Genomic DNA, 12,811 nt, shown 5'->3' on the forward strand with positions numbered 1-12,811 from the left:
GTTGTCTAATCATTTTCCTGGGAAATCCTTCCCAATCGATTCCAGACCTTCCTGACACTAGCTGGCTCGTTTGACTGCCCTGCTTGACTTCCCTTGTGCAGGTGAATAGAAAAACACGTGCTGGTCGGGGTAAATGAGGTCACCGGGGGGTCAGACACTGTAATAATGAACAAAAACACGGATAGGGATTGAGGAAATGCGATCCTTTTGTGGAGCAGGGAACTCCCAGCACTAAAGAGCCACCGTGTAGACTGTAGAAACAAAAGAGTGATTTCAGGTTGACAAGCAGGCCTTAATTAAAGGACAGTTTATGGGTTTACTTTTGTATCATGGGATTTACTAAGCACACATATGCCCTTTTTACAACTTAAGAAAATAGGATCATGTGGCTTTAAAAGAAGGATACTTGTCTGTACAAGCTTTACTTTCTCCATCACTTACAGAAATTGGTAAATGGATTCATTTTGTTAATGTTTTACCTGTTATTTCTTCCTTAGCGCTGTTATTTCAGTTCGCTCTTGGAATGTCTTCACTTGGATGAAATTTCCAGTCATTTGTGCAGCTGCGAGAAGCTCTGTGATATATAGTTACATCTCTCCTGTAGAGATATCCATTATGGGATACAGTGAGTGAAGGCACACACATGTGTCCAGGTGCAAAGCTTCATGACTCAGTCTCTTGTCACCGGCCTAATGAGCTGCTGTCATTCAGAATCATGTGGACAGCGACTGTGTTGTTACTACGTTGTTGGGAAAAGAAATCCATCGCTTCTGGTGTGTTTTGCACAGATGATCATAAGATTGATGTCATATTCCTAATGCAAGTTATTTGATTTACCAGAATGCACCTGGAAATAATGCTATGCTATGAAGCCTCTTTAATGCAAAGAGTGAAAGGGGCCCTATTTTGCTTTTTGGGGGTGTCCTCTGTCCTGTAGTGTGTTATATGGGTTTGTGTGCATGTAAATGGTCTACAAAGGCTAAACTCCCTGAGTATAAATATTGTGAGCAGAATTCACAATGAATAACATTTTAGGTTAAGGTTAGTTTTCCTGAAGCCATCCCTGGTGCCTATGGTGATCATTGACGATGGATTTAAATGGCAAAATAAGTTTTAAAATCCATCAGTGATGCAGTTTGAAAGAGAAGTGCCTCTACTCCCTAACTGTCATAAGTCTTGACTCAACAAAGAGAAGCAGATATTCACATAAATATTGAGCAAATATGCAGCTCACTCTTCAATGTCCAAACATGTCCGGATGAATCAGTTAAGGAACGTCAAAGTCACGGACGTCTGAGTAACACCTCACAGATAAATAAAGCCAGCCATGTGACATATTCCATGTTTGAGAAAGCACCCCTCCTCCCCCGTCAGCTCTGTTCCGTTACAGCAGAACTGGTTCGACTGGAAACCCTTTTTCACTTCGTTTGAAATCAAGATACAGGCGTGTTCAGGCTGCAGTATTTTGCCTCAAGGGCAACATAAATTAATTGTTAAAGTGTAATCATTTCACTGTCTCGCCTGGTGTTCATTTAGTACGGCAGGAAAAATAGACTTCACATAATACGTGGCTGCCAATCTCAAAATGATTCTCTCCTGCAATCTCTGCACAGTGGAATTATCGCCCCATTAGAGGCAACGCTTGGTCGCTTCTCACTTGTGGATAAGCCACATTAATGTGAAATAACTAGAAAGTTTTATCTCCCTCCGTCTGTTAGAGTAGAAGTTGGAAAGTGCATTATATCTCAAAAGGAACAGTATTTATTTTAGATTAATAACAGCACTCCAAGCACTGTTGTTAGCAGACCGTTGGAGCGGACTCTCAGCCACATACTTTTGTTTGGGATGTTGGCGCTCTGGTGTTTTTTGGAGCCCGGGTCGCTGCAGCTGTCGAACAGACGTTTGTCGAGCGCAGGTTTACTGGAGAGCATGAAGAGAGGGCTTGGGTTTCTGTTTTCCTTATGGATCAGATGACCTAAGATGGTGTCTAGCAAAAAAAAAAAAGAATCAAGAGAAGCTGTCGTTCTGAAATCCCCATTCGATGAGCTCGGACCTCTAATTTCCCAACGTGCATGCACACACGCTGCCTCGTTTGTCATCTGAAAAATTAATCTAGAAGGCAAACAGTCCCTCTTTTGTACACAGAGCTCTGTCTCCTGTGGCTGGTATCCAGTTCTGTAACGAGCAGCAGCTGGCTCAGAGGCCTGTACTCGGGAGCTGCATCCCTCACCCCGATGAATGTGTCATTTGTTGCTTGTTTAGCAGTCGCTTTTGTTCAGTCTCTGAACCATCCTTGCTCACACACATAAATAGCCCGAGCAATACACAACACAATACTCAACTACAGTTTGTGTAACCCACTTACAGTAGCGCAAAAAAATCCTACTTCTTCATGCCTGCTGGGTTTTTTTGGAAAGACAGATAATGTTTCTTGGAAAGGCATTTGGACATTAGGAGCCAATGAGAGTGCTTGAATCCTTGTGTACTGCTTAATGGTAGTTTGCGTTACACCACAGTCATCATATGCAGGTTGAATGACGTTCCCCCTGCGGTTGTTTTGGTGCTTTATCTGCAGGAGTGAGGCAGTAATAATGCCATGACTTCACAGTTGACATCCAAGCCGTATGAAGTGATGTTTGAGCTTGACTAAAGTGGAAATTGTAGGTCATTATCCACCATGTGCAGGAAATGAGAGAAAGGGTCAGTTTTGGTTTGATCTGACTGGAGGCTCTTGCTCGTCGCACTCTTTTATTTCTTGTCGTTTTTAAACAGAGGCTAGAGATTGTTTCATGGTGGCTGCAGCTAAATGTCAGTCTCCTCCTCCCTCCTCCTGCTCTTCTAGTCACCGCATCTTAATAATTGGCGTGTCAGCGAGCGTGGAATGTTGGAGAAACTGTTTATCATAAACTACAGCGCGGAGGCATTTCTTCTTTTGTTCCCTTGAGAAAATATTCACGATAGAGTAACATCTCCAGAATGTGTCAGAGATGCACATGCAGTCCTTTTCTAGGTCCCCTCTGTGAATAGAACAAATCAAAGTCCAAACATTATTAAATTAACGCTTTGCTAAAGCCAACGGCTGCGTGACAAATAGTTTTTCCTTTTTTCTTTCCCCCCCTGTTAATGGCCTCTTCCTCTCTCCCAGCCAGTGGGTTTCCTGTCCCAACTGGAGCAAGCCCAGAATGTCCAAAGAAAGAATCGAGTCCAGAAGGAGTAGGAGGACCAGTCAGTGACATCAAAGAGTCACACACATGGGCACAAGATCATACATCAGATGTCACTCAACATAAATTATAAATGCTAATTTTATACCATGTGCCTGTGTCGACTGATATTATTGTACATAAGCCTCAAAAGCAGCAATGGGAAGCATATTCACGATGCTAGTTTGTCCCTTAAGCTAAACAAAAGCACATGAAACAAAAGCCTGGCGAAAATGAGAGTTAGAATTCCTGTGATGTTTGCATGAAATCGGATCTTAATAGCTTGAAGATTGAGCCATAAGGGTAGCGAGAAAAACAGGAATGAACATGAGGAACATTTGTTACCTTCAAGTATTTCTGTATCTTTAAAACAAAGCTTAAATAATCCACTGCCAAGCTTAAAATGACCCAAGTTAGTTCTTCCTTGTCACAATGAGGAATCAGTCTGCTTTATGGAGCAAAGACTTTAAATACACACAAAATTGTTAATGGTTTTTAGTACTTAAAGGTAGGAGTGCTTGAGTGTTTTTTTACATACCTATAGCTACTCTACAGATTCACTTGGCATCTGTCTCCCGTAATGTCCGTGACTTCTCTGGCACGGGAACGGGAGCTGGTACTGGGGGTCGTGGAGCCGGAGAGAAGAGGGTGAAGGGAGGGTGGTAAATGTGCACATTCACTGAAAACAAAGACATACTGAAAGTGGGTTAGGGTCACTGGGTTTGTGTAATGATTTAGCAATTATGTGGTATAACGCTGGAGAACGATACTTCATTGCTTTATTAATCTAAAATGTTTGCACAGCTGCCCCAGTGGAATACATTCAAGTTATTTATAGACATGTTTATTCAGAATAATAACTTCTTCTGTTTTTTACATTTTCTCTTCTTGTTCCAGGTTAGTAGAGCTAGGCTTGTCCTTCTTTAAAATCCCAAATTTAAAAAAAGTTAAACAACCCCTTCCTTGTCTAGAGTTGGAAGCTATGCCAGAAAATGCTGCAAGTAAACCTAAAATAAGTGGTTCTCAGATTCAAATGTCTGCCATGTAGGTCATTTACCATAGTATCTTTGGTGTGAATGCCCTAAATTCCAGTTTGAAATACAACAGAGTCCTCAAGGATAAAGTAAGGAAGATTATTGTGAGGCACGGTTAGTTGAGGCGTGCTTATCTTGAACAAACTCAGAAGCAGATGATAAAGAAACCCCAGCGCTCCTGTTGTTTACCAGCGCTTGTTGTCCAAACTGTCTGCACCAGCTTGGGAACTCTAGTTAAACTTATCATCTCTCTTATCTGGCTTCCAGGTGTGGTTGGCAGCGGCCCTGTGTGGAGTACGATTTCACAGCCTTGTCTACCCACACAATAGCAGTCAGAATAACAGAGCGCTGCCTAAGGCCTTGTGACAGAGTCTGATTCATATGATGAACAGGGAAAAGTTGTGTTATATAATCAAAGCAATCACAGTCCAGAGGTAAAGTTAAAAGAACTGGCATTGAATTTCACAGTTTTCATTTCTACTAAATCTCCTAAGAGCAGCTTCCTGTCGGTACATGAAGTCCACAGTCAGGATGAGATTAAACTACTTTAATTATGTTAATAAGTTAACCCTCTGTCCATCATATAAATGCAGCTTTTAAGGGAGAAAATGCAGTTGCTTTTCTCATAGCTGCAGGTCTATTAGTCACTGCTAAGTACAGTATGTCAGTAACACTGAGAGACCCTCTAGTGACATTTATTTCCTGTCTTAGTAAGCCCCCAGGAACCATGGGAACTGTAAATATAAGTATGCAAAAATGCTCTCTTTGCCCTCTGACTGGGGCTTCACAGATCTTGAACAGATTGTTTTAATATGGAGGGAAGTTCATTTTATGTCCATTAGCTGAGGCATCACAGAGCCATTTTCCCAGCTCAGAGAGGAATTCCCATTAAGGATCGTTCATTAAGACCAACTGTGATGATTTCAAAGGGGTTTCTAAAGGGGTGTGCTGGGAGCATGTAGCATGGTAATAAGTGAGGCACTGGAGTGATGTTTTACAGACCACGGATGTGCTACAGGCATGGAAATGTCTCCCTTGCTCTCCCCCATTTTGACTCTTTGTTTCCTACATCCTCAGCCCCTACCACAGATTTTCTCCTGCTGATTAAGCTCTAATTCTAGCTGAATTACCAATAAAACCACAACCTTTTTTAGATTTCCATTAAGACTAGTAAAATCCCTTTGTAAATGTTTCTGTTTTGATGAATATGTATACATTTGGTTTGGTTTAAGGTAACATAGTCATTATATCAGTCATATTTGTAATGAAATGACAATGTACTCTGACCTAAGCACCCTTAGTACCGCTGAAATTGGTTCTGCATCAAACACAAGATTTTGTTTTGCCTAATCGTTTTTTTACCTGGTCATTTCTGCTTCCAGCAGCCAGAGGGGTTATGCACTCAATTCCTCTGAAAGGTTCTACTTGAACAACACGGCTTTACTGTTAATCATCCTATGCCTCAGGAAATTAATTGTTAGCTTAACCTTATTATCCAAAGGTACAAGATCAATGGATAAATACTGGGTATGATCTTAAGGTCAGACACAAGATAATTAGTCAAGTGGCTCTGTGGGCAGAGTAACACTAGCATTAACTACTGCCACTACATCTCTTAGATTCTTCCTATACTATAAGTGAATCTACATATGTTTTTTCACCTGTTAGATCCACATTATCCATTTGTAATCCGACTCCTCTAATGTGCATTTCTTTTCTTACAGGATTCCGCAAAATCAGCCTTGATGATCTGCGCAAGGCCTACATCGTCAAGGATGTGCAGCAGTACATCCTCCACAGGCTGGACCAGGAGGAGGCCCTGAGGCAGCACCTGACCAAGGAGACGGCCGAGATGCTCAACCAACTCCACATCAAAAGCAGTGGCTGCTTCCTCTACCTGGAGCGTGTGCTGGACGGCGTGGTGGAGAACTTCATCATGCTCCGTGAGATCCGTGACATCCCCGGCACCCTCAATGGCCTCTACCTGTGGCTCTGTCAGAGACTATTTGTCAGGAAACAGTTCGCCAAAGTCCAGCCCATCTTAAATGTAATCCTGGCAACCTGCAGACCACTTTCAGTTAAGGAACTGTACCATGCTGTCTGGACTAAAAACATGACGCTGACTATGGAAGAGTTTCAGAAAAAGATGGACATTCTCTCCAAGTTGTTGATTGGTGGACTTGGGAATACTAAAATCCTTTTTCACTACAGTTTCGCTGAGTGGCTATTAGATGTTAAGCATTGCACTCAGAAGTACCTGTGCAATGCAGCGGAGGGACACAGGATGCTGGCCATGAGTTACACTTGCCGGGCAAAGCAGCTCAAACCACTCGAAGTTCAGGAATTTGCACTGCACCTTGTCAATTCCAATCTGCAGATTGAGCCATTTAATCTGGCTCTTTGGATGGTTTGGAATGGAACCCCTGCAAAAGACTCTCTGACCACCTCCATACCAAAAGAACAGGAGGTCCTGCAACTTCTGGTCAAAGCTGGAGCTCACGTAAACAATGAGGACGACCATGCATCGTGTATTGTACAACAGGCCCTGGAAAGAGAGGACTCAATACGGACATTGCTTGACAACGGCGCATCTGTGAACCAGTGTGACTCCAGTGGGAGAACTCTGCTGGCCAACGCTGCATACAGTGGAAACCTTGATGTAGTGAACTTGCTCATATCCAGAGGGGCGAACATGGAGCTGGAAGACAACCACGGACAAACGGCACTTACTCTTGCTGCGAGGCAGGGCCATACCAAAGTGGTAAACTGCTTAATTGGTTGTGAGGCCAACATAAACCACACAGACCATGACGGATGGACGGCCTTGCGCTCGGCAGCGTGGGGTGGACATTCAGAGGTAGTATCGGCTCTGCTTTATGCAGGCGCCAAAGTGGACTGTGCTGATGCTGATGGTAGAACTGCTTTGAGAGCTGCTGCTTGGGGAGGTCATGAAGACATAGTGTTGAACCTTCTCCAGCACGGGGCTGAAGTCAACAAAGCAGACAATGAAGGAAGAACAGCTCTCATTGCCGCGGCGTACATGGGACACAGAGAGATCGTTGAGCACCTCTTGGACCACGGGGCCGAAGTGAATCATGAAGACGTGGATGGAAGGACTGCGCTCTCTGTCGCTGCGCTGTGTGTTCCGGCAAGTAAAGGCCATGCTTCTGTTGTGAGCCTCCTGATTGAAAGGGGAGCAGAGGTGGACCACTGTGACAAAGACTGCATGACTCCTCTCCTTGTGGCTGGCTATGAAGGACATGTCGATGTAGTTGATCTGCTTCTGGAAGGCGGCGCTGATGTGGATCACACAGACAACAATGGTCGCACTCCTCTGCTCGCTGCTGCATCGATGGGCCACGCCTCTGTTGTCAACACATTACTTTTCTGGGGGGCTGCTGTGGATAGCATCGACAGTGAGGGAAGGACTGTGCTGAGCATCGCATCGGCTCAGGGTAACGTGGAAGTGGTCAGAACTCTGCTGGACAGAGGGCTGGACGAGAATCACAGGGACGATGCAGGCTGGACCCCGCTGCACATGGCTTCGTTTGAGGGCCACCGCCAAGTCTGCGATGCCCTTATTGAGCAAGGTGCTCGTTGTACAGAGGTTGATAACGATGGTAGAATACCGCTGATATTAGCTGCACAAGAGGGACATTACGACTGTGTGCAAATTCTTCTGGAGAACAAGTCATGCATTGACGAGAGGGGATATGATGGGAGGAATGCTCTCAGGGTGGCTGGACTGGAAGGCCACAGGGACATTGTTGAACTGCTGATGAGCCACGGTGCTGATATCGATTACAAAGACGCAGACGGACGCCCAACACTCTACATACTGGCACTTGAAAATCAGCTGGCCATGGCAGAGTATTTTCTTGAAAATGGAGCGAATGTGGAAGCTTTTGACACTGAGGGAAGAACGGCCCTCCATGTGTCCTGCTGGCAAGGGCATGTTGAAATGGTCAGGCTGCTGATCAACTATCATGCTGATGTGAACGCCTGTGACAATGAGAAGCGATCTGCCCTCCAGTCTGCCGCATGGCAAGGACACACAAAAGTTGTGCAGTTTTTGATAGAGAGTGGCACACATGTGGATCATACTTGCAACCAGGGAGCAACAGCACTAGGCATCGCAGCACAGGAGGGTCACATTGATGTTGTGCAAATACTTCTTGAGAATGGCGCTGACCCCAACCACGCCGACCAATTTGGGCGCACAGCAATGAGAGTCGCAGCTAAGGGTGGCCATTCAATGATCATCAAACTTCTAGAAAAGTACGGAGGCACAACTATCAATGGCTGCAATCCCTCCCCGGTGCACACCATGGATGAAAAAAACCCATTGGGTGTGTCTGGTAAAATGCAGTCCCTCACCATTAAATCTAGTAGCTCTGGCAGCACCGGAGCAGGAGACATGCAGTCATCTGGACGGGGTCTAACAAACGGACCTGTCCATGCTTTCAGTTCACCTTCAGAATCTCCTGATTCCACAGTAGATAGGCAGAAATCCTCCCTTTCAAACAATTCCCTAAAGAGTTCAAAGAACTCCTCATTGAGAACCACTTCTTCTACAGCCACGGCCCAGACGGTGCCCATCGATAGTTTTCATGGACTGACGTTCACAGAACAAATCCAACAGCACTCACTGCCTCGCAGCCGGAGCAGACAGTCTATTGTTTCCCCTTCCTCTACGACTAAGTCTATTGGTCAGCACCCATCATCTCCATCCAATGACTTTGACTGGTCCCAGTTAAAATCCGGTCTCAAGTCCACCAAGGGAAGTAAGAGCGGAAATGAGACATCAAACAGTAAAGGAGGAATGGGAGACAAGAAAAAAGTCAAGAACAGTGGATCGACCCAAAGCCAGGTTCTGGAGTACGAGATGACACAGTTCGACAAGAGGATGGCTCTCAACAAATCAGTCGCGAACATCTCAGTGAAGGATCCCCATTGCAAGATTGTGATTGGTGGTTCAATTCGGCAAGAGAGGGGTCAGAGCCAGGATCAATTATTCATCCAGCAGCAGAGCTTATCTGAGAAGAGGAGGAATGGCATCATGACCAACCCCAACTATCATCTACAGGGTAATCAGGTTTTCCTGAGTAGGGTATCGGTTCCTCGGACTGTACAGAACAGAGGCCACCAGGATGTTCTAGAGAACTATCCCATCGGGGAAACCGAGCTAAGCCTTAAACAAGCCCTGAAACTGCAGATTGAAGGATCGGACCCTGGGTTCAACTACAAAAAGGAGACTCCGTTATAGCTGGTAAGAGATACTTTTCAAAATAGACCTCAAGTATTGAATCTTGTTGCAAAAACATCAAGCCTTTGTCTCAAAGTAAAAATGAAGTCAGGGCGACATCACGTAGGATGGTCTCTTCATTTGCAGTGGCTAATAATTAGGCTAATAACTGGCTTTTAGTTGGCGCTCTATTGCACTCAACACAACCGTCAGTAATTGGATTTAATCAGACTTGCATGAAGAATGCTTCAATCTGGATAAGCAGACGTTTCGCCCTCCCAAACAAAACATTAACCCGGATCATTCCTGTACTGTTTCAGCTGTCTTGAATGCCATTCGTCATGCAGACATTGGAGGGAATGTGCCAAAGCAACTGTTTTCATCTGCGCAACAAAAAAAAAAAATACTCAATGTTTTTTCTCATCATGGGGAGACCTCAAAACAAAACCAAGGGACGATTGTTGAATGCAGCTTATGTGAACTGATACATCGATGTGCCTACATCTGTTACAGCCTTCTTCATGTATTCATGCAAACTATCATTTTAATTTAATGCTATTTAATAAACAGTGTATGCACTTTTAAGAGTAAAATGACAGACATGCATTTGTTCTATTCACTTTGTATCCCATCCATGTTTTATCAAAGTAACTGTTTGAGAGAAACATACCAATGTTTTTTTAATTATTTTATATTATGTTTGTTCCGTCTGTTTTTCACACTGACAGCAATGTGCCACTGAGTACATTGTCACAAGACCAGAGGACATAACAGCAACTCATGCCGTGGTATGATTTCCAAACGCATCGATAGTCTGCCTTTTTCTAGAGACCCAAAATAATCTGTGTTAACCTTGGATCAGTGTGCTCAGCCTACGTTGTGTGTAATATGTTAATAGCGATGGCAATTTTCTTCACACGCATATATATACAAGCATATTTATTTTTTTCGGAAAAAAAGCCACTTTTGCTGCATTTTGTGTTGCATTACGCTAAACCATGGTGCTGTGTTCAGAAGTTGCCTGCAGTTATTTTTGGACTCCCGATTTTGTTGGTTTTGTGTATTAGTACAAATATGTAAGAAAGAGGGAGGTTCGTTGAAAATGTAAAAAAAAGTTCATTTTGTCCCTATGGGATTTCTCAGTTGCTTGTGTGTTTTATTATTTTGTGTGTGCATAAAACTATTTAAATAACCCATTGTGTACCGTCGGCAAACGTCTGGTGCTAAATGCAGCGATTTCAAGTGAAAGCAGCGATTTAAAAAAAACAAATGCATCTGTCTGCAGAGCTACATGTACTGCAATGCAAGAAACAAAACCCAAGCTTTGTTTCCTTCTTGTCTTGTGGTTCATTTCCAGTAATTCCTGCTGGATTTTTTTTCAGGGGCATGGCACAAAATGGTTTAAAAAGGGTTCAGCCAACAAGACAACTCATAGCTGTGAATGGTATTATTTGAAATGCAGAGTTGTAAAGCCAAAGTTTGATCCAACGTAACTCTGTCCCGCCTCCTCCCTGTGAGAAGCTGGAAATCGGTTCAACAGGACTTAACCCCTCGAGAGAGAGAGGAAGGGGAGGAGGTGCTCGACTGTGACGCTGAGGGAACTGAAACATCTGTTTCTCATGAACTGTGTGGAGCTGCGTTAGCGTTTACAGACTCTGTCATATTTTTGCAGGCTTTTCATATTGTCAACAGTGAGCTATTTTTTGCCAAGATCGGGGGGAGTAGAAACCCATCGCATGCACAAACACTCGAAAGCCCTAGTGAAAGCATCAGCTCTCCAGTACTACAGTAGCTCAAACGTCCGCCATGAAGGGTCATTAGAAGGATTCCAGGCAGGACGGGGTCTAGAAGCAGTGTTGGGAAACATTCTGTATAGTCTTATTCAGCAGTTCTCTCTCGTTTGTCTTGACTGTGTTTCGTCTGTCATCTTTCAGTTGACTGTCAGTGATTGGATTGTAAATAGCTTAACATGTAAATTCAACTTTCATTTAAAAATGATTCCTGTATTATATGAAGTGGAATTTTCTGATGTATATTAAAGTGCTTAATAAACATATTTGCTTTACTGCTGAAAAATATATCAGTTTTTTGTGGCTAATTCATTTACTTGCTTATAGAACTCGATGTCATACAAAGTGTAATGTTTTGACAGGCTTAAATCCTTTTCATGGATACAGGAGGACATTCAAATTAATGTCTGATATGTAATGTTTATTAGGTCCAAATAATCCTGACTCCAACGCCCACTAATTTATAATGAAAAAGATTGAGAACAAAGGCCATAATGTGGCAATCAATTCAATCAGCAAATTAAATATTATACATTCCATATTTAATGTAAGAGGATAGTTTGTCATTAAAAATGATACAGTTTATTTAATATAAATAGTGAAGTATGTCATGAAAAGGAATACAATAAAGTACATACAATGGTATAATATATTTATATAATGTCACAAAGTATCACGGTTTTCTTTGATATACTTTGTCACATGGCCAGCAGTGGCTCAGTAAGTAGGGGCTTGGACTGGGAATCGTAAGGTCGCCGGTTCAAGTCCCCGAACAGACTTGAAAAATATGGAAAGTGGACTGCTACTTGGAGAGGTCCCAGTTCACCTCCTATGCCCTGCTGTGGTGCCCTTGAGCAAGGCACCGGACACCTCAAATCCCCCCTCCCCATTGCTCCCCGGGCGCTGCACAATAGCTGCCCACTGCTCCTAGTACTAGGATGGGTTAAATGCAGAGGACCAATTTCACTGTGTGTGCTCTGCTGTGTGCATGTATGTGATTAATAAAGAGGGTTTCATCCTCCGATTCTATCTATTCTAGCTAACATCTTTACATTAGTCTTAAAAATATGAATAAAACATTCATATTAAAGGAATTAATATACTATGAAAGATGTGATTAAAGGTCAAGTCTTTAAAAAAAAGGCTTGTTTCAATGACTAGAAGTGTTGTAGTTTAAATATAATATCCACAGCTGAAACAGTTAGATGTTTTAATGGCTACTTATTTTCCATTCCTATCTCAGATAGCTTGATTTTCTTGGAGTCTAAATGGCCCTTTTGATCTGCTGTAGTGTTATTCCCCTGAATTGAGGCTGCAAAAAAACAAGCTTTTAATAGCTACCTCCATGTTGGTCATTTGGTGGTGGAGGGCCAAACCAGGACACAGCAGGCATCAAAACAGATGGATCAAGCTGAAGTGGAACAGATAAGTGTGCCAAGTGCTATCAACAACCCCGACCACCCCCTCCCCTGAGTGCACTGAGTTCACCTCAAACGGGATCTGCAAGAGAGATCAAATACGAGACATGGTGTCAGGGTT

The 12,811-nt window shown here is 43.3% G+C and overlaps 1 protein-coding gene across 2 annotated transcripts in view; it reads left to right on the plus strand.

Annotated features, from left to right (window-relative positions):
* Positions 1–11,560, plus strand: part of ankrd50 (ankyrin repeat domain 50) — a 33,050-nt gene extending 21,490 nt beyond the window's left edge. The window contains exons 4-5 of one of the 2 annotated variants that reach the window (XM_063876478.1): positions 5,962–9,506; positions 9,803–11,560. In XM_063876478.1, coding sequence (XP_063732548.1) covers positions 5,962–9,503 — 3,542 coding nt within the window. In that variant the 3' untranslated portion in view covers positions 9,504–9,506; positions 9,803–11,560. Of the gene's footprint in view, positions 1–5,961 lie in introns of both variants that reach the window. The other variant, XM_063876477.1, reaches the window with a different exon arrangement.
* Positions 11,561–12,811: the final 1,251 nt, after the last annotated feature.

Source organism: Eleginops maclovinus, chromosome 23 (genome assembly GCF_036324505.1).
Source record: "Eleginops maclovinus isolate JMC-PN-2008 ecotype Puerto Natales chromosome 23, JC_Emac_rtc_rv5, whole genome shotgun sequence".
Lineage (NCBI taxonomy): Eukaryota > Metazoa > Chordata > Actinopteri > Perciformes > Eleginopidae > Eleginops > Eleginops maclovinus.